General features: G+C 41.5%; 1 protein-coding gene and 1 pseudogene across 13 annotated transcripts in view; one reads left to right on the forward strand and one right to left on the reverse strand.

Annotated features, from left to right (window-relative positions):
* The window catches only part of LOC123606126 (solute carrier family 41 member 3-like), a 222963-nt gene that overhangs the window by 48290 nt on the left and 152552 nt on the right, over positions 1 to 22121 (forward strand). For all 13 annotated transcript variants that reach the window (XM_045494080.1, XM_045494085.1, XM_045494087.1 and 10 more), the window contains one exon: positions 16995 to 17066. In XM_045494080.1, coding sequence (XP_045350036.1) covers positions 16995 to 17066 — 72 coding nt within the window. The remainder of the gene's footprint in view (positions 1 to 16994; positions 17067 to 22121) is intronic.
* On the reverse strand, positions 1869 to 4150 carry LOC123606125 (annotated as a pseudogene).

Below are 22121 nucleotides of genomic sequence, written 5' to 3' on the forward strand. Positions count from 1 at the left end.
GCAAGACAAAGCAAGGAATACACAGAAAGGAATCAGAGCCTTCTCAAGAAGGCAAGGGGAACATTTTTGTGCACCTGCTTCTTTTACTGTGCTGACTTAGGGCATGCCGCAAGAGTTGAAAATAGTGATGGATGCAAAGCCAATTAACCTGGTCTGTCAGTTATAAGTAACTGCATAATATTAAAACATAATGATGAAGAATTATAGTTGAGGTTGCTAAAGGCTAAGGAAATTCTCCAATTCTTAACTTACAATAAGAGCATTTACAGTAAATTCAAACATACAACTTACAGCTGGTTTGTTGGCTTTCCAATTCATTGCCCCAGTTTGTAAACAAGCTCTAATCACTTTGGTAGCCATCTGCACTCAGGGACACAAAGCATTCTGCAAATCACTAAAGTCCTATTTAAAATTTTCCTCCTACCACCTAAATTTCCAGTGTGCTAAGTAATCTGCAGGACAGAAGGCAGAGAGGAATGAAGTGTGAGTCTGAACGTAATCCTGCAAGGCAGAGCTACCAAGCCAGCCTCCACCTAGACCAAAATAAGAGCACAGAAATATGAGGGAAAACATTTCCTGAAGCTCAATTCCAAAAGGTTAAGTTGCTCAAAACTCCCAGTTTGAGAGAGGAGCATGGTTTTAGCCTCAGGTCTCCCTTTCTGATCTATAAACATCACGAGGCCCCTCAGGAGTCACTGAAACAACATAGCATAGAAGCATCTATCAGAAGACTTAATGCTTTGTGGTGCACTTAGTTCACAGGATAATAGGAGCAGATGGAATTTCTTTAAAATACATACATAAAAGCTTACTAAGTTCTCCTAAAGATTAAACACAAAATGTCCATGACTAACCATCACTCTCCTGCCAGAACAGAGCCAGAAATGTTGAGTATGCAAGTACTAATTACAATGATTTTAAGATTAGTCAGAAACAGTACCAGGTAACATCCCAAAGTGTACAAGCCAGTTAAACACATATAAAATTGGTACTAATCCAGTTAGAAATACAAAATGAAAATTATGGATGTTGCCTCAAATATCTGGGATTCCACAAATTTACAATCAGCCTATGTAACAAAGTAGACTCTAGTTTTAAGAAAACATTACCGTTCAATATCTATTTCAAAAATGATCTCAAGTCCCAATGATGTCAAAAGTCATTTATCTGGAAATTAGAATCATTTAAATGTTTGTACAAATTTGCAAATAACAAACCAAAAAATTAGAAAAGGCCTGTACAAGGCTGGCCTTTAATCTGTTTTTCCCAAATGTGTTTGACAAGTCCATTAATTCAGCAGAATGATAATGGGCTATTGGTTCTCATGTAAATTGGGTGGCCTTGTGAACAGGCCCAAAGCTGTTCCATGGAGGCACAGGATGGAGAGCTTGGTTCTCTGTGGTTCATCTGGTCAGCAGAACACAGGTGGTACAAACAAAAGTTTAACTTATCAAAGACCTGAGACCATCACAGTATTACAAAACTTTCCTTTGACCTAATGGATATTTAAAACAACAATGACAACAACAACAACAACAAAACACACATAGTTCTGTAGCTACTGCTTATGTAGAAAACTTGAAAGCACACCAGTATCTGCATGTCTTTTCTGCAGTTATATGGTGTAATGAGTTTGGCACTTCATTGTAATGAAATTTCCAATGACACAGTCCTTACCTACAGTGGCACATAACCTGCAAACATCAGGCAAACATCCTGTACAGGAAAAGTGTCTTCGCTGCCAAGTCTGACAAAAGGAAAAAAAAATTGCTTTTTTTTCCCTTTTTTTTTTTAATCAAGAAAAGGAAAATGAGGGGTGAAGGACATCTTTGGACTGCTTCTCTCCATTCCTGTTGTCAGACAATCTGAAGTCCTTTATACTGTAGCCTGTTCACTAACTCACTCTTAGCCTGATACCCAGCTATGTGTCATTGTCTTAACGCTGTGTGGGAAGCTTTGGTTGGGCAACACATTGTCAGCGTCAAAATCTAACATATCACCGTCCATGAGGTTGTTCCAAATGATGGACTCCACGTGAATCAACATGCCATCCAAGTCACTTGGGAGCCTACCCTGGTTGAGAAGGCCCATCCTGCCATGGTCATTGCAGCTGCTCACTCAGGAGTAGGTCCCCAGGGCTTTCATCTGCATGGTGTGTGACAGCAACACTTGTAAAGCTGTCTTCACTGGGGGCAGTTCATTCCTGAGGTGTGGAGCATGGTGCTGATCACATGGGGCAAGGCACCCTCATTAACTGCAGAAGTTGGCTGGGTATGTCCGGGGTGGGTGTGGGAGCTGAGGTTCATCATTTTGTTATGAGATGCCTGACTACCATAGGTTGACATGACCAAATTAGGGCCCATTAACATATTCTGACCAAGGACCTGGCTGTTGGGTTGGGTGATCCCAGGATCAACTACTGTCATAATGTCATGATGGGGAGGAGAGTAAGTAAGCAACTCCTTCAAGAGTCCTGGTGCACAGTTACAATGATTCATACCTCCATAGCTCAATTTGTTGTCCTGAAGTGTTTACATAGGCATGTGGGGCAAAGGACTCCTGCTGGACTGGCCGTGTGTATATTTTTGGGAGTTGTGGCTGGGTGAATTCAGACTGGTGTTTGGTAGTACATATGAGTAGCATGGTGTCTGCTGCATCCTGGTGCCAGGTGAAGACTGAGTTGAAACAGTTAATGGCATTGGTGATGAGACAAGGTTGAGATTATCCAAAAGGTTTTCCATATTTTCAGGATTACTTATCTCAGACAGACTGGGTGGAGCAGAAGCCATCTTTGCAGCAGATAGTGGGTACACCATAGAATGCACATCCCCATCTATAAGATCATCCTGTTCGGTCATAATGGGATAAAGTCTCCCACTAATAGTACTAACATTTGAGCTAGTTGGAGGGTGAAACGCATGCCATTTATCAAAGCCATCACTGCTGTGAGAGCCAGGGCTCACATGCCATTTATAAAACTGAGATCCTGGGCTGTCCCAGGCACTCTCCTGACCAGACTGTAGAGACACTTTTTCTCTTAACAGCTCAGCCCCGGCTGTTAGCAAATTTACTGTTGTCCAGGGACGAAGCTCTTCTCTAGGGGGATTTTCCACTCCTACCTCCCTCTGGATTGAGCATCCACCAAGAACTTTTTCCGGTTCCTTAATTCTGCACACGAATGGACTTGCTGTGTAGGGCCAGATTAAAGCAAATTGAATTCTTCCAGCCCGCCGAGCTGTTGCTGTCACTCTTACCCTTGAAGTATGGCACATACTTGACCATCTCTTCTTAGATCTGCGACAGCATGAGCTGCTTCCACCCTGAGCTCTTAATGGACTTGGTGATGAGGTGGGCATAGGACAGGTTGCCTGATGCATTCCTGAGGGATGAGCTCCTCTTTTGTGGCGACCCTGTGAGGGGCCCGGTGGCGGCTGGAGGCATGGGCAGGTGCCAAGACAGCGGACTTGTGCAAGCAGCCAGCCTCTGGGCCCTGCAAGTCCCTGCACCAAACCCTGGTGGTGGCCCCAGCTGGACCCAGACCTGAGCTGGAAGTTCCTGCTCTTGTCCAACAGGCTCAGGTTGCTCAGGAAGCTTGTGTTGACAGCAGCCGCTGAGGGCAGGCAGGGCTGGAGTGGCAGAGCTGGGCTGGCCTAATGCCGGCCTAGGCGGTGGCCAGGTACACAAGCGTGGCAGGGCCATCGGCTCCTAGTCCTGGTGGATCTCCAGAACCCAGGGCGGGGCGCTTCAGCCATGGTGAGCCCACCCCTCCCCCAGCCGCGGGAGAGCCAACCAGGAGGGGGCACTAAGAGCTGGTCCGAGATTTGGAGGGGCGACATTGGTGCCTTGAGCCCACAAATACAGGAGGAAGGTGCGACGGAGTGGAAGCACGAGCCCCAAAGTTGACTTCTGACTTCGCGGATCCATCAGGCTCTAAGCTCTTTCAGGTTCGCTGCTCAGGCTGGACGGCAGGCCAGAGTCCCCGGGTCAGGACAGGGTCTGTGGACTGAAGACAGACTGACGGATGCTCGCTCTGCTGGGGGCCAGACCGCAGCACTGCTGTCTGTTGAATATGGCGGTGGCCGCTGCAGCAACTCTATGTTTACATTTTTTTAATGTTTATTTATTCTTGAAGGAAAGAGAGACAGAGCCTGAGTGGGGGAGGGGCAGGAAGGGAGGGAGACACAGAATCCAAAGCAGGCTCCAGGTCAGCACAGAGCCCCATGCGGGCCTCGAACTCAGGAGCTGTGAGATTATGACCTGAGCTGAAGTTGAATATTTAAGTGACTGAGGCACTCAGGTGCCCCAACATGGTCCTTTTTAAATAATTTTTAATTGTGATAAATGCACATAAAAGAAGACTTACAAATTAACCATTTCTGAGTGTCTAGTTCAGTATATTATTAAGTATATTCACATTAAGTATAGTCACCTTGTTTTTTTTAAGGAAATCATATAAATTATTTAACCAAAAATCTAATTTCCTTTGACAGACATAAATTGTTTATTAAACAGCCATTAATCAAGAGTACTATTATACTAATTAAGAGAGAATGGCATAATATTGAGCAGAGTTCTTTGAGAACAGGTCCTGATTGGAAATATATGGTAAAATTTTTTTAACTTTATTTTTTAAAATTTACATCCAAATTAGTTAGCATATAGTGAAGCAATGATTTCAGGAGTAGATTCCTTAATGCCCCTTACCCATTTAGCCCATCCCCCCTCCCACAACCCCTCGATCAACCCTCAGTTTGTTCTCCATATTTATGAGTCTCTTCTGTTTTGTCCCCCTCCCTGTTTTTTATTATTTTTGTTTCCCTTCCCTTATGTTCATCTGTTTTGTCACTTGAAGTCCTCATATGAGTGAAGTCATATGATTTTTGTCTTTCTCTAATTTCACTTAGCATAATAACCTCCAGTTCCATCCACATAGTTGCAAATGACAAGATTTCATTCTTTCTGGTTTCTGAGTAATACTCCATTGTATATATATACCACATCTTCTTTATCCATTCATCCATCGATGGACATTTTGGGCTCTTTCCATACTTTAGTTTTTGGTAATAGTGCTGCTATAAACATGGGGGTGCATGTGTCCCTTTGAAACAGCACACCTATATCCCTTGGATAAATGCCTCGTAGTGCAATTGCTGGGTCGTAGGATAGTTCTATTTTTAGTTTTTTGAGGAACCTCCATACTGTTTTCCAGAGTGGCTGCACCAGCTTGCATTGCCACCAACAATGCAAAAGAGATCCTCTTTCTCCGCATCCTTGCCAACACCTGTTGTTGCCTGAGTTGTTAATGTTAGCTATTCTGACAGGCGTCAGGTGGTATCTCATTGTGGTTTTGGTTTGGATTTCCCTGATGATGAGTGATGTGGAGCCTTTTTTCATGTGTCGGTTGGCCATCTGGAGGTCTTCCTTGGAGAAGTGTCTATTCATGTCTTTTGTCCATTTCTTCACTGGATTATTTGTTTTTTGGGTGTTGAGTTTGATAAGTACTTTGTAGATTTTGGATACTAACCCTTTATCTGATATGTCATTTGCAAATATCTTCTCCCATTCTGTCGGTTGCCTTTTAGTTTTGCTGATTGTTTCCTTCGCTGTGCAGAAGCTTTTCATTTTGGTGAGGTCCCAGTAGTTCATTTTTGCTTTTGTTTCCCTTGCCTCTGGAGACATGTTGAGTAAGAAGTTGCTGCGGGCAAGATGGAAGAGATTTTTGCCTGCTTTCTCCTCGAGGATTTTGATGGCTTCCTGTCTTACATTGAGGTCTTTCATCCATTTTGAGTTTATTTTTGTGTACGGTGTAAAAAAGTGGTCCAGGTTCATTCTTCTGCATGTCGCTGTCCATCTTTCTGAGCAGTACTTGCTGAAGAGACTGTCTTTATTCCATTGGATATTCTTTCCTGCTTTGTCAAAGATTAGTTGGCCATATGTTTGTGGCTCCATTTCTGGGTTCTCTATTCTGTTCCATTGATCTGAGTGTCTGTTCTTGTGCCAGCACCATACTTTCTTGATAAGCACAGCTTTGTAATATACTTGAGGCCGGGGATTTTGATGCTTCCAGCTTTGGTTTTCTCTTGCAAGATTGCTTTGGCTATGTGGGATTATTTCTGGCTTCATACAAACTTTAGGAATTTTTCTTCTAGCTCTGTGAAGAATGCTGGTATTATTTTGATAGGCATTGGATTGAATATGTAGATTGCTTTGTGTGGTATTGACATTTTTTTTTTACATTTATTTATTTTTGAGAGACAGAGTGAGACAAAGTGAAAGTGGGGGAGGGGCAGAGAGAGAGGGAGACACAGGATTGGAAGCAGGCTCCAGGCTCTGAGCTGTCAGCACAGAGCCCAACGCGGGGCTCGCGCCCACAGACTGTGAGATCATGACCTGAGCCGAAGTCAAACATTCAACCGACTGAGCCACCCAGGTGCCCTGGTATTGACATTTTAACAATATTTGTTCTTCCAAACTATGAACGTGGAATATTTTTCTTTTTTTTTTTTTTTTGTATTTTCTTCAATTTCTTTCATAACCTTTCTAAAGTTTACAGTGTATAGGTTTTTCACTTATTTGGTTAGATTTATACCTTGGTATTTTATAGTGTTTGGTACAAGTGTAAATGGAATCAATTCCTTGATTCCTCTTTCTGTTGTTTCATTATTGGCATATAGGAATGCAACTGATTTCTGTGGTTTGATTTTATATCCTGCAACTTTGCTGAATTCATGGATCAGTTCTAGCAGTTTTTTGGTGGAATCTTTTGTGTCTTCCATATAGAGTATCATGTCATCTGTGAAGACTGAAAGTTTGCATCCTCCTTGCTGATTTGGTGTCTGTTATTCCTTTGTGTTGTCTGATTGCTGAGGCTAATACATCTAACACTATGTTGAATAACAGTGGCAGGAGTGGACATCCCTGAGGTGTTCCTGACTCTAGGGGGAACAGTCTCAGTTTTTCTTCATCTAGGATGATATTAGCAGTGGGTTTTTTTGTATATGGCTTTTATGATCTTGAGGTATGATCCCTCTGTCCCTTCTTTCTTGAGGGTTTTCATCAAGAAAGAATGATGTATTTTGCCAAATGCTTTCTCTGTATCTATCGAGAGGATCATGTGGTTCTTTTCCTTTCTTTTATTAATTTGATGTATCACATTGATTGAGTTGCAGATATTGAACCAGGCCTGCATCCCCAGTATAAACCCCACTTGGTTGTGGTGAATAATTGTTTTAATGTATTTTTGGACTCAGTTGGCTAGTATCTTGTTGAGAATTTTTGCATCCATGTTCATGAGGGATATGGTCTATACTTCTCCTTTTTAGTGAGGTGTTTTTCTGGTTTTGGAATTAAAAAAATACCATTTGATTTTGATGGAAGCAGTAGTAATGTACCTCTTTCATTTCTGATTTTGAGTCCTCTCTTTTTTCTAATCAATGCAGTTACAGTTTTGTGAATTTTATTGATCTTTTCAAAGAACCAACTCATGGTTTCATTAATCTTCTCGTTTGTTTTTCCATTCTGTATCTGTGATCTAGTCATTATTATTTCCTCACTCCTACTAGCTTTGCAGTTAGTTTGTTCTTCTCTTTCACATTAAAAAAAATTTTTTTTAATCTTTATTTATTTTTGAAAGAGAGATAGAGTGAGATCAGGGGAGGAACAGAGAGAGAGGGAGACACAGAATCTGAAGCAGGCTCCAGGCTCCAAGCTGTCAGCACAAAGCCCGATGTGAGGCTCGAACTCACAAACCATGAGATCATGATGTGAGCTGAAGTCGGCTGCTTAGCCACCTGAGCCACCCAGGCGCCCCTTCTCTTTCACATTTATTAAATTGTCATTTTTGGTGGTTGACTGAGATTATTATTTTTTTTAATTTAAGACTGTTTACAGCTAGAAATATCCAGCTTAGTACTGTGTTAACTGTATCTCTTAAGTTTTGGTATGTTGTGTTTCCATTTTAATTATCTGAATATATTTCCTATTTCTGTTGTGATTTCTTATTTGATCCATTGGTTGTGAAGAGTAATTTTTTTTGATCTTCATGTATTTGCTGATTTTCCAGTTGTCCTGCTATTGATTCCTAGTTTCATTCTAATGTGATTGGAAAAGATATTTTATATGATTTCAGTGTTTAAAAATTTATTGAAACCTGTTTTGTGGGGTAACATATGGTTCATCTAGGAGAATGTTTCAAGGCTACTTAAGAAAAATTTGTGTTCTATTTTTGGGTGGAGTGTTCTATCTATGCCTGTTTGGTCCAGTCATTCCATATTGTTAGACATATACTCTATTTCCTTATTTGTCTTCTGCCTGGTTGTTCTGTCCATTATTGAAAGTCTTCAACTATCATAGTAGAGCTGTCCATTTCTCCTTTCATGTCTGTCAGTGTTTGCATTTGTTTAAGAGCTCTGATATTTGGTACATTTATAATTGTTATATCTTCTTGATGATTTGACCCCTTTACCATCAAATAATATCCTTGTTTGTTTCTTACAACAGTTTTAAATGGAAAGTCTATTTTGTCTGCTAATAATATAGCAACTCCTGCTCTCTGGGTTGCTCTTTGCATGAGATATTTCCATCCTTTCATTTTCAACCTAGGCATCTCCCAAATCTGAAGGGAGTGTTTTGTAGAAAGCATGTATTTGGACCCATTTTTTTTCTTAATTCTGCCAGTCTATGTCTTCTGATTGGGGAGTTTAACCTATTTATAATGAAGTAATTACAGATAGGTAAGGACTTATTATTGCCATTTTTAAAATTGGTTTTCTGTATGTCTTACAGCTTTATTTTTGTCTCTTATTTCTTTCCTTAATGTCTTTCTGTATGATTAGGTGATTTTTTATAGCAATACATTTTGATTCTCTTGTCGTTTTGTTTTTTTGTTTGTTTGTATTCTATAGTTATTTTCTTTGTGATTACCATAGTGATGACATATAGCATCCTAAAATTACAACAATGTATTTTAAACTGATAATAGTTAAGTTCAATCACATAAAAAAGTCTACTCCTTTATACCTCTGCCCTCTTCTACCCCTTGATTTTATGTTACTGATGTCACAAAATATCTATTTTTATTAGAGTATCCATTAGCATAGTTTCATTATTTTTATGCTTTTGCTTTTTAAATTATATAAAAGAATAAAAAATGGAGTTACAAAGCACAATTAAAATAATACAGGTTTTTATATTTATCCAAATATTTACCTGTACTGGATAACTTTATATTTCCATACAGCTTTGAGTTCCTGTCTTGAGTGTCCTTTCATTTTAACTTGAAAGGAGGCTCATTTTAGCATGTCTAAAGTCCTGTCATTTTAGCTTGAAGGACTTCTTCTAGGGCAGGTCTAGTGGTATTGAACTCTCCCTCAGCTTTTATTCATTTAGGAATGCTCTCGTTTCTCTCTCTCTCTCTCTCTCTCTCTCTCTCTCTTTGTTGTTTTTTTGTTTGTTTGTTTTGTTTTTTGTGGGTTTTTTTTTTTTTTTGCAGTACAGTCCTGCTGTATATAGAACTTTTGGTGAATTTTATTTTTTCTTCCAGCAAAAAATATATTTAAATACATTATCCCACTACCTTCTGACCTGCATGGTTTCCCCTGAGAAATCTGATATCTTACTGAAGATCCTGTATTTGTAAGGAGTCTTTTCTCTTGTATCTTTCAAGATTATGTCTTTGACTCTGACTTTCAGTGGTTTGGTTATAATGTTTCTTGGTGTGGGCCTCTTTGAGTTTGTCCTCCTTGGGTTTGTTGACCTTTTTGCATTTGGATATGCATGGATTTCCTCAAATTTGGGGAAATTTGGCCATTATTTATTCAAATAAGCTCTCTGCCCCTTTTTGTCTCTCTTCCCTTTCTGGGAAACACATGAGATGGATGGATGGATGGATGGATGGATGGATGGATGGATGGATCTGATTGATGGTGCCCTATAAGTCCTGTAGGCTCTCTGTTCACTTTCCTTCATTTTTTTTTTGTTGTTGTTTCTGAGACTTGATAATTTCAAATGACATTATCTTCAAATTCACTGATTCATTCTTCTTCCTGTTTGAGTCTGCTATTGAACCCCTCTAGTGAATTTTTCAATTAAGTGATTATATTTTCCAGCTGCATATTTTTCTTGGTTCCTTTGTAAAAGTTTCTCTTTGTAGATATTCTCATTTTGTTATCATCATTTCCCTAGATCTCTATCCATGTCCTCCTTTAGTTCTTTGAACATATGTAAGACAGTTATTTTAAAGTCTTTATTAAATAAGAGAGTGAGAAAAGTGGGGCTCACCCAAAGTGGGGTTTGTGCTCACCCAAAGAGGGCCCAAGCTCATCTACCATGAGATCGTGACCTGAGCTGAAGTCAGATGCCTATCCAACTGAGCTACCCAGGCACTCCCTGCCTTCTCATCTTTTGTTGAAAAATTGGCATTTGAGAAAATAGCTACCTCTCCCAGTCTTTGCAGACTTGCTCATGAAAGGGAGGACCTTCACTAGTCAGTCTGGTGTGAAGTCTTAAAGTCTTTTCAGGCTTTTTGTGGGCATGTGTCTTCCCTGGGCCTGTATATACACTTTTTTTTTCCATTCCAATTCACCACATATGGCTGCTATTAAATGTTTTAATTACCTTGGGCGCTTGGGTGGCTCAGTCGGGTGAGTATCCAACTTTGGCTCAGGTCATGATCTCACGGTTAGTGAGTTTGAGCCCTGTGTCAGGCTCTGTGCTGACAGGTCAGAGCCTGGAGCTGGCTTTGCATTCTGTGTCTCCCTCTCTTTCTGTCCCTGTCCAGCTTGTTCTCTCTCTCCCTCTCAAAAGTAAATAAACATTGAAAATTTTCTTTAAAAACCTTTTAATTACCCTAAAAAACTCAGCATTGCTTCTCCTTGGGGACTTACATGCTTTATTGTACTTTTCCGTCTATAGTCTTTGCCCCAGGCATGCATGGGCCTGTAATTCCCTGCAGCTGTACTGTATCCAGCACCCCAGATACAGGGTTTCAGCAGCCTGGAAACTGATATCCAAACTATGCCACCTTTTCCTTTGATCTCCAAGTCCAGCAAAATGGAAACTAGACCCTCAGGTATCCTCCAGGAAGGCCAGGATGTTGCAAACTGGTCCACTGTTTTCCTTCTATCCTGAGGAAGGCACCATGCACTGCACTACTCTGTACCAAGGAGGAAGTGGTGCAAGGATAAGCAAAGACACTGTTGGATTTTCTACTGTTCTAAGTGTGGGTTTTTCTTGGTGAGTGGTCACTTGATTTTGCAAATCCTTGACTGGTTTCTAGAGCTCTCACAAAGCTGTTTTGGTCAGTCTCTTGTTTTACTTGGTATTTGCATGGGGGGAATGAGGCCTGGAGCTTCCTCGCCTTCCATCTTGCTGATATCATTCTCCCTCACTTTTCTTTTAAATTTGTTTTTTTTGTTTTACTTTAGTGTGTCTTCTAGTAATCAGATAGGATTTGTTGGAAGTGAACTTTTTGGACATTTGCAGTATGACAATATTTTATCTTCACAATTGGATGCCAACCTGGAAGGGTAGAGAATGCATGGTTCACAATTATTTTCCGTCAGTACTGAGGCATATTTTCAGGGTCTTCTTGTGGTCAGTGTGGCTGATGGAAGCCTCATAACTTTTAAAAATAAAATTTTATTTTTAAGTAATGTCTACACCCATTGGGGGGCTCAAATGCACAACTCTGATATCAAGAGTTACATGCTCTACTGACTGAGCCAGCCATGCCCCCCTGGAAGCCCCATTAGTTTTAGAATCTAATTTCTTTTAGATTATTTGTTCACCTTTCTATCTGGACTTTTTGGTATATTTCTCTTTATCAGCTATGTTCATCATGTCTCTGGCAAGGGCCTTTTCTCATTACCTTACATATATCTTAGATTTTTCTATCTAAAGGGTTATGCCTGTCTTCAGTTCTATGGAAACCTTGTTGCTGCTGTTACTTATAATATTTTGGTATTCATTCTTTCTGTCACCCCACCCCCTACCCCCTACTACTACTATTGGGTGCACAATGCAACTTCTGAATCTACCTTCTGAGTTCCTTAACTTTCTTTTCACATTTCTTGTATTTGTGTCTGGTCTGGGGAAATACTTCTGCTTGATGTTTTATTTCACTAAATCACTTTCCATCTCTCTGACCATTGTGTTATTGAGGTCATGTAATGAAGAGCTTTTGTTTGTTTCTGTCTTTTTTTTTTTTAATCCTCTCTTTTAAATTCAGAGATCACATTTGTACTTTCTAGAATTTAAAATTGTCTTTTCACTTACGGAAGCACCATTCTCCCACATCTGTTAATTTGCTTGCCCTAGAGTCTTATTCAGTTTCCTGTTTTGACTGTTTCCTTAGATTTTTGTGCTTCCATTTGTTGAGTCTGATGAATCTCTTTCATGATTGTGACCTTCCTTTCATGAACAGTGATTTTTTGGTTGGTTGAGCATCATTTTATTTTAGCTTTCCTCTTACTCTGTGAATCTCTGAATGCTGTCCTTTAGAGGAGGATACTTGTAGTGATTGGGGTGTGGGGGGGGTGAGTCAAAATAGGTTACCTGGAAGTATGTGCCAGTAACTGGGCTTATGGGTCTAGAGACTCTTTGTCCATCTTATCATGGCCACTCTGGGCACTGCTTTGCCTTTTTAACCCCAACACACACACACACACACACACACACACACACACACACACACTACTTCTGCTTAGAGCCCAATGGCCAGGTGTCTCATTGTTGGTGGACAAGGGAAGAGGCCAACTGTTCTGGATGTTCCTGCTCTGCTCTCTGGGCCAAAGCCCTTTCAGTTATCCCAGGCTCCCTTCTGCTCCCATCATCCCCAGGGCTACCTCTGCTTTGTGCAGTAGACCTTTTGGTTATGGGTCCTTCCTCCAACCTAACTCCTGCTTTACATTATTTAGGGATGCCCTCTTAAGCTGTGTTAAACTATAGATACCTCTTTTTATTTTCCACAACTTGTGTCCATTTTAAAAATCATTTCCTCGGGGCGCCTGGGTGGCGCAGTCGGTTAAGCGTCCGACTTCAGCCAGGTCACGATCTCGCGGTCCGTGAGTTCGAGCCCCGCGTCAGGCTCTGGGCTGATGGCTCGGAGCCTGGAGCCTGTTTCCGATTCTGTGTCTCCCTCTCTCTCTGCCCCTCCCCCGTTCATGCTCTGTCTCTCTCTGTCCCAAAAATAAATAAACGTTGAAAAAAAAATTTTTTTTAAATAAATAAATAAAAATCATTTCCTCAATGCTAGAATGAACCCTATGATCCTGGGTTTGACTCAGAAATATGAATATGGATTCACATTTGTTTTAATATGTATGCAGATAGGTACAACAATAGACATGGGTATGTGTACATACATGGGTTAGGATCCATACATACATTTCCTAGCTCTCCCACTAACAGAACTTAGAAGCAGTACCATCCCAGTGGCACCTAACACATCTGCCATCTAGGTCTTGATTTCTGATACCATTCTTCAATAAAAGAAGCCAACATTCTTGGGAAAATGGCTCATCTTAGAACTGGGGCAGAGAAAATACAAGATGTACCTGGAGTATCAGATAGTGCCAGAAAGTAAGGAAGTACTAAACAGCATGTGGGTGCATGTCAGAAAGACAACCTTAATGAGCTCCCAATGGCCACAGTGGGAGCAGTGTTAGTGACAAAATAAATATAATAGTATTATGACCTCAAGAACAAAATAAATACCCATGAGTCCAATCATACCATGTAAATAAATGATTTAAGAGGGGGAGAAGGGACCTCTGTATCTCAGAGAAAATTTTATGTGCAAAGAATGAAGGAATATAAAATCACCATTAGAATACCATACTGATCACAGGCAAAATCCACTAATGAGTTAGTAGGTGGCACTTGAAGGAGAAATAGGGTCTTTGCTTGGCCCCAAACTATCTCCCCAAATACTTGGGAATCACTATAGTAGTTTGTAGATGTCCTCAAATCTTTGATGTGTTGTTCTCTAGGAGGTGAAGCTGGATTCCCTTGCCTTGAATATGGAATGGGCCTAATGACTCACTAGTAAATAACAGAGTATTGGAAGGGAAACACAGTAAGTTTATAGTGGAGAATCCTGGCAGACACCACCTGAACCAAGGACCAAGGTTAAGGCCACATCTCATCAGCCATGTTGGTATGACAGCTCTCCAGATACCATGTGAAGAGAAAAGCACTATACCTCTATAGCCTGATTTCCCTCAAAACCCAATAATCTCAGTGTAATCATGAGGAAACACCAGACAAACCCATTTGAGAGACATTGTACAAAATATCTAATCAAGTACTCTTCAAGAGTGTCAAGGTCATGAAAGACAGTGAAAGGTGAGGAACTGCCACATATTGAAAGAAACCAAGGAGACGTGATGACTAGCTACATGGGCAGCCTGGGACAGAAATAGGACACTAGTGAAGAAACTGGAGGCATCTGAATATGTTCTGTCATTTAGTTAATAGAGTTGTACTAGCCTTAATGTCTCAGTTGATAATTGTCCTGTGGTTATATAAGGTGTTAAAATCAGGAGAAGCTGAGTGAAGGGTATATAGGAAAGTATATTAACTTTGGAACTCCTTTGAAGTCTAAAATTAATTCAAAATAAAAAGATTGTCTTTCCCTATCCTTCAGTTTGGTTAGGAAGGATAGTAAAACATTCAGTCCTCCATCTTAATCCAGTAAGTCTTTTTTTTTTTTTTGTTATTGGAAAATAATTGGTATATTTGTTATTGGGGAAAAATATACAAAATAATGACAGATTGGGTTTTTTTTATTGTGAATAAGCTAAGTGTCCTTATGAAGATAAAACTCAGTGGATAAGTCAGGATCCTGGCAGGAGAGAGATGGCACATACAGATGGGAGCTGAGCAGGGTTTAATGAAGAGTTGACCACATTGTGGGCAGGATTATGGGAAACTGCAAAAGGGCAGTGAATCACCCTAGGACTGGCAATAACAGGAAGTGATGATCAGTCTAAGCTGAAAGGGGCAAGAGGATGGGTAGAGGTAGGGATGATTCTCAGAACCTGGGAGAGCTGTAGGAAAGGGCCATCTGGCTGGTGCTGCAGGTCTGTGTGGAGGAGCGCAGCCACTGGGGCAGTGGGAAGGGCACAGAGATGCTTATACCCCACCCTCACTCTTGCTGTCCCTCCAGTGACTTTCTGTGACTCCCCACTGACCAAAACCAACCAGAAGCAACAGGGCAAGGGAGCTTGTATATGCATCTATATGGGTCAGCCTTCCAGGCACAATCCAGACCCAGAGAGGTGCCCGGAGGATATGTCATCTTCATGGTCTGAATCCGTTAAAGCAACCTGTTATGATGTAGCCAATAAGAAAAGATTTAGAAAATCTAGAACTGATATAGGACCCCATAGGATTTCACATAGCAATTTATACTTGTAAGACATTAAAAGACATTTTAAAATGTTCAAGTCTGTGTGATCCAAATGAACATTTGGGAAGGGCCTCCCTAAACGTCTCCCACTGAGATGAATCTAGGTCAGTCTCCATAATAGATGTCCCAAATTCCCACTGATTTTCTCTTTACATTCTTAGCAAAAAGCCACTGAGCCTGTGCTTGGACTGGCTTTGTCTCTTCAGCTCTTACCTGGACATTTCTGGGACCACCATTCCAGGGTAAAGCAGTATCCATCTACCTTGATGGAGACCTGCTCCCAAGTGCCCCCTCCCTGTGGGTTATCCTGCTAGTCTGGTTCTGCCCTGCTTCCTTCCCTACCTTTTGCTGCCTTGGTCTGTTCCCCACTGGAAAATGGGCCATCCATTCCACATGCTCTGAAATCCTATTTCCTTACCATCTCACCCCCTCTCACAGCTTCTTTCCCTCAGGTCCTCCTCCTTCCTTACTTGTATGAGTTCTGCAAGCTCCCCAGCCCTCCAGTCCTCCTGCTGCACCTCTTGGCATCACTCCCTTTCCGGTTCAGCCATTGAGGAAGGAATGCCTTTCTAATTAATACTCAGGGGTCATGGGCCGGTAGCTCCCCCTTATCTGATGAGTACAGGGTTAGAGTTGGTGGATTGATAGGACACAGTAAATGCACTGGTTGAGTCCAGCAAGCACCCAGCATAGCATGGAGCAGAGAAGGGAAATGAGCCTGTTGGCCTTGCATGTTTGGTGTGTGGCAAGCTGTGTAGCTGTGTTCTGTTCCACCTTAGTCCCTTGTCCCGGTGGGTTCTCCCAAGATGCATATTAATCTACCTGTGTGAAGTAAAAGTCACCCGGCCCATGGCGTGTGCTACACCTGAGGTTTCCATCATGCTGAAAAGAAAAGCCTCCCCTTATTTGAAAATGAAAAGAATTTTATTTTTTCTTTGGAGTTCAGGAACATAATGAACTAATTACAAAGGAGCTAGAAAAGTATATTTGCTTGAAACCTTTTCTTATCTACATCTTGAATTTTGCAGTAAAATGCTATGAAATTAGAAGCCGACTACCATTTTTTAAAGGAGAAAATTGTATTTCTGATCATGTTTTTTTTATCCTAAGAAGGACTTAAACATTTCTTAAATGGGATGATTTGCAGAAGTGAGATTGAGGAGGTTAGTGGTCAGCTGAGATGTGACTTGCTGTTAGTGGGAAAAGGGATTGCAGGTGCTGAGGAGAACATAGCTGAAGACCTAGCTGAGGATGCAAACCAGCTTCTCAGCAGGGGTCCTCCCCCTGCTGCCCATGGATGAGTTTGAGAGGTGGCTCTGAAATTGTTGGTGACGCTTACCTCTGTGTGTGCTTGAATACTCGAGTATGGGAGAGATGGTTCATGACACCATCTTATTCTCAAAGGGATTTGTGTCTTACCTTCCCATCCCACATCAGTTTTGAAAGTTGGGCAGAATAATTGGTTCTGGTGTTAATGAAATGGTATTTGCTGATTTCTCTCCTGAGAGATTGCCTTTTCCAGGAAGGCTTCATGTGGCTTTTTGACCAGCCAGACTTACCCTTTGCCCTTTTCTTTTCATCCTAGGCCAACACTGGACAAATTGATGACACCCAAGAGCAGCACAGAGTTATCAGCAGTAACCTCGCCCTCATTCAGGTGACTCTCCCCTTTGTCCATTTGATGAATCTCCTTCCTGCTTTGAATCTGCAGTCAGGCCTGCTCCAGGTAGGAAGAGCAAAGACTAAGTGAGCCCTTGTCCCTGTACTCCAGACTGAGCTTTGGGAATGGGCCCCTCGTCCATTCTGTAACCACCAGACCACACTCATGTGGCAGCTGGAGGATCAGCCCAACTACAGGCACTGGCACCGGAGTGTAGATGCCTCTTCTTGGAACCCAAGTTCCCTCCAGCTTCTCTACCTCCTTCTTTCCAAGACAGACTTATTGAAAGATTCACCTATACTTACTTACTCCTGTTTCTCATAGCATGGACAGGGCTAACTGCCTTCTCTTCCCACTGTCTTGACTTAAGCTATGCTTGCCAAAGTCACTGACATCCTAATTGGTGTACCCTCTGACTGCCTCGTGCATATGATCCTGCTTATAGTTTCTGGAGATTCTTCCTGTCTGGAAGTTCCTCCTTGGCCCCACTCCTGCCTCTCACCCTGGGCCTTCTCAGCTTTTGCAGGATATCCTCCAACCCCCACACCTTTGTCCCTTAAATGTTTCATGCTTGTTCAAACTTGAACCTCCTTCTAATAGACCCTAATTGGGCTAAGTTTTCATCTGAGGAGTCTCAGAGTATTACAAAATCAGGAAGCCTAGGGCAGGGGGAGACTGGGAAGAGATTGGCTCAGGACAAGAGAGGAAGTAGTTTTATCCAGAACCTTCTGGGCTTCTTTGGCTGGGGGCAGCCTGAGGCTGCACAAAGCACCTGGACTCTAAGATCAGACAGGCTGGTGTTAAGGCTGTCATTTATCAACAGGTTGGCCTTGGGCAGACCACACAAGACTTGCTTAGCTGTATCTCCCTGTCCATCAGAGTAGGTGGATATCCACTTTACCTCTCACCTGGGTTCTAGAGCCACTGTTTCTGGCTGTCTACGGGGCATCTCCATCTGCCCCTCCCCGAAGCATCCCTGAAACACCTTAGCCAGATCTGGCATCATCACCTTATCTCCTCACACTTACCTCTTGTGAAGTCCCCAATCCCTAAGAGTTTGATGGTTGAAAGTTCATTTTGGGGGTAGACCCTTGGGCAAATCACCTCACCTTATCTGTAAGATGGTCTGTTGTGAGGTTTCAATCATGTAAGGCCATGGCACCTGGCCACATGTGGTAAACTCTCAATCATGGTAGCTGTGCCTAATGAGGAGTCTTCCCATTAATCAAGCCTGAGACCGAGTCTCTTTCAGCATCTCTGCTCCTCAACCTTATGACCACTCGCGGAGGAGTCTGCCTCTGAGCTGTATTTGAATCCAGCCCTGCTTCTTTTCTTCCTTGCCTTGGCCTCTTGGTCTCCTGCATCACTGACATCAAACCTCTTCATTGCCCCAGGTTCCTTCCCCTCTGGCTCCCCTCTGCTTGGACACCTGAGTGACCTTTTCTAAATCCTAGAGCTGATCAAACTGCCTCCTCCTGAAGCTCCTTTGTTGGTTCTACTTGTCAAAGTGTAGGCCTGGCCCAAAGGTACTCCTGGTCTGGTCCTTTCCCTTCCACAGCCTCATGTACCCCACACCTGCTGCCTTTGTGTGTGTGGTTGCCTTTCCTTGGAATGTCCTGTCTCTTCTTGTTCTTCCGGCAATGAAGTTCCAATCAGGTCTCAGTTCCAGCCCGACACCAGGTACTCTTTGGGGCCTTGCACATGCAGCTGCAGCTGACCTGGTTGCAATTCTGTGTGTAGATGTCTGCCTTCTCCACTTGAGCCGAGTCACCTGTGCCAGGACCATGGCCTATGGCTGAAGAGCTTTGGAGATTAAATGAGATGCTCGTGATGCCCTTAACAGAGAGGCTGGCAAGGGGCAGGTAATAAGTGCCTGAGCTACAAGTTTCCAAATCCTTGTCCATATGCATGCACATTTCCACATGATTGATTCTCAACCAACATTCATTAAGTCCTGACCTGGGCCAGACACTGGCTTGGCACATTCTGGTTCATAGCATGGATATAAGTTTGTCTCTTCTGTTTGTTAAGGAGCTTAACATTGAGTCACACATGGTCCAATAAATTTCATAATTGAACTTTTAGCAACTTCATATTCTATCACAAATACACCCGACAGTAATATTTAAAATATACCCAAGAGTGATTTTTAACAACTGGTGGGGCCCAGGAACTCAACTAGTAAGACTGAAGTGCAGCCACTAAGAGCTGGTCCAGCAGGGCTATTGCAAACTGTCCAAATTCAGCCCTATCTCACCTCATTCGACCTTCATCACATGGGTGCACATAAAATTGTTTGTAGGCTTCTGCTCAATAAATTACACCACAATGACATTGTTCTCTTTTTGCACGAATTTCTGAAGATAACTTCCCACAAGTTCACAAGGTATGAACAATTTAAAGATCTAGATTTTTCCAAAAAGGATTATAAAACATTTCAGTGCTTAGTATTAAGTAATAGCACCAGTGTTAATGTTTTAATTATTAGCTTCTCCATAACCTCACCAGCATTGAAAGTATTCTTCTAAACTACTTTGTATTTGCCATATAGGTGTATGTGGCCATAGACAATATATGCTATGACTTCCTGTGTTTTTTTTAATATTGTTTTATTTAAGTAATGTCTACACCCAACCTGGGGCTTAAACTCACGACCCAAAGTCAAGAGTCACATGCTCTTCCAGCTGAGCCAGCTAGGTGTCCCTGTCTTTCTGTGGTTTTTTTTTTTTTTTTTAAGCACAAAAAGTATTATGCTGTACATATAATTCTGTAACTTGTACTTTTAAGAATGACTTAATGAATGAAAATCACTTAGAATAGCAGATAGCACTCAGGAAATGTCAGCTCCAGTCATTATTCTCATTATTACGTGGTTCTTTGTTCACATGTGCAAATGTTGTACTGAGAAAATGCTAGATCATAAGGTATATGGGTAAATTGTAGCCAAGTTTCCTCCCAGAATTCCTGTACCAATTTTACCACCATCTATATGTAAGATGTATATGTATTTTCCCACATATTTGTCAATGTGTATTTTATATTATCAACCTTTTAGATTTTTAAAAATTTATTTAATGTTTATTTATTTCTGAGGGAGAGAGAGAGAGAGCAGGGGAGAGGCAGGGAGGGAGGGAGAGAAAGAATCCCAAGCAGGCTCCGCATAGATGGCACAGAGCCCACTGCAGGACTTGAACCCATGAACCTTGAGATCATGAACTGAGCTGAAAGCAAGAGTCAGATGCTTAACCGACTAAGCCACCCAGGTGCCCCTAAACCTTCAAAATTTTAATTTTACCTAGTCTGGGGGATAAATATAGTGTACCCATGCACTCATTGATTGATTCATTAATTGGATAAGCACAGACAAGGGCTTAGCACCTGCTGAGTTCCCCACCCACCCCCGCCAAAACTGAGAGGGCACTGACCTTTTCGTAGAGGAACACCAACATCAATTACAAAGACATAAGATACCTACTTTCAAATTGGGATTAAATTTTTTTTCCTATTACTTGGGAAGCTGGTCACATTTTTGTTTGCTTTTTAGCCACTTGTATTTCCTTTTCTGTATCTTGTCAATTTATACTCCTTGTACATTTTTCTGTTGGGTTATCTTTTTTAAAAAGTTGGCGTCTGGGCACCTGGGTGGCTCAGTCGGTTAAGCGGCCAACTTTGGCTCAGGTCATCATCTCGGGGTCCATGAGTTCGAGCCCCACGTCGGGCTCTGTGCTGACAGCTCAGAGCCTGGAGCCTGTTTCAGATTCTGTGTCTCCCTCTCTCTGACCCTCCCCCCGTTCATGCTCTGTCTCTCTCTCAAAAATAAATAAACGTTAAAAAAAAAAAAAAGTTGGCGTTGCTTGGGGTGCCTGGGTGGCTGAGTCTGTTAAACATCTGACTTTGGCTCAGGTCATGATCTTGCAGTTCATGAGTTCAAGCCCCACATCAGGCTCTGTGCTGACAGCTCAGAGCCTGGATCCTGCTTCAGATTCTGTGTCTCCCTCTCTCTCTGCTCTTCTCCTGCTCATGTTCTGTCTCTCTCCCCTTCAAAAATAAATAAACATTAAAAAAACAAAAGTTGGCATTGCTTTGTAAAATGGACTTCATGATTTTGATCACTAACCCTTTATTACTTATAAATGCTCAGTTTCTGTCTTTGAAGTTTGTGGTATCACATAGAAGTCATACTTGGATTTATATACAGCTTATTTCATTTTTCTTCAGAGATTTTACACATCTTCAGAAGGAGTATTTCTCTAATCCAAAATCTGAAACACATCCTATATTTTTTCTTTTCATACATTAGGTTTTATGTTTAGTGGGGTGTGTGTATGAATGGTATAATGTAGGAATCCTTTTTTTTTCCCCTAGGTATCCACTTTTCCTTACCCCGTTTATTCAGTACCCACCCATTCCATACTAATTAGAAATGCCACCTTTATCATATTAAATTTCCATATGTAAATTTTCATCTATTCTTGATGGTATTCCTGGACTCCAGTCTGTCCTGCTGATCTATTTGTCTATTTTTGTGCCAGTACCACCCTGTTTTAATTACAGTAGCCTTAAAATTAAATATTGATAATGAATGTGCCAAACTCCCTCTTGATCTTTTTTCTCAAGGTATCTTGGCTGTTCTTGCACATCTACTCATCTTTGTGGAACTTAAGATAAATTGTCAAGTGCCATGAAAAGTCTTGTTGGGACTTTCACTGGAATCACGTGGGTTAACTTGGGGAACATTTTCATCCATATATATGGTAGAGTTCTTTGTTTTTTTAGGCTTCTTTAATAATACAGCATGTTTCCATTGAGACATTTGAATTACAGTTGATCCTTGAACAATATGGGTTTGAACTGCATGGGTCCACTTATAGGCAGATTTGTTTTCATAAATACAGTACTGTAAATGTATGATTCCTTATGATATTCTTAATTTTCTTTTCTCTAGCTTACTTTATTATGAGAATACAGTATATAATATAGCATACAAAATATGTGTGAATCAAGTTTGTGTTATGGGTAATGCTTCTGATCAGCAGTAGGCTGTTAGTAGTG

The sequence above is a fragment of the Leopardus geoffroyi genome, chromosome A2, assembly GCF_018350155.1.
Source record: "Leopardus geoffroyi isolate Oge1 chromosome A2, O.geoffroyi_Oge1_pat1.0, whole genome shotgun sequence".
Taxonomy (NCBI): domain Eukaryota; kingdom Metazoa; phylum Chordata; class Mammalia; order Carnivora; family Felidae; genus Leopardus; species Leopardus geoffroyi.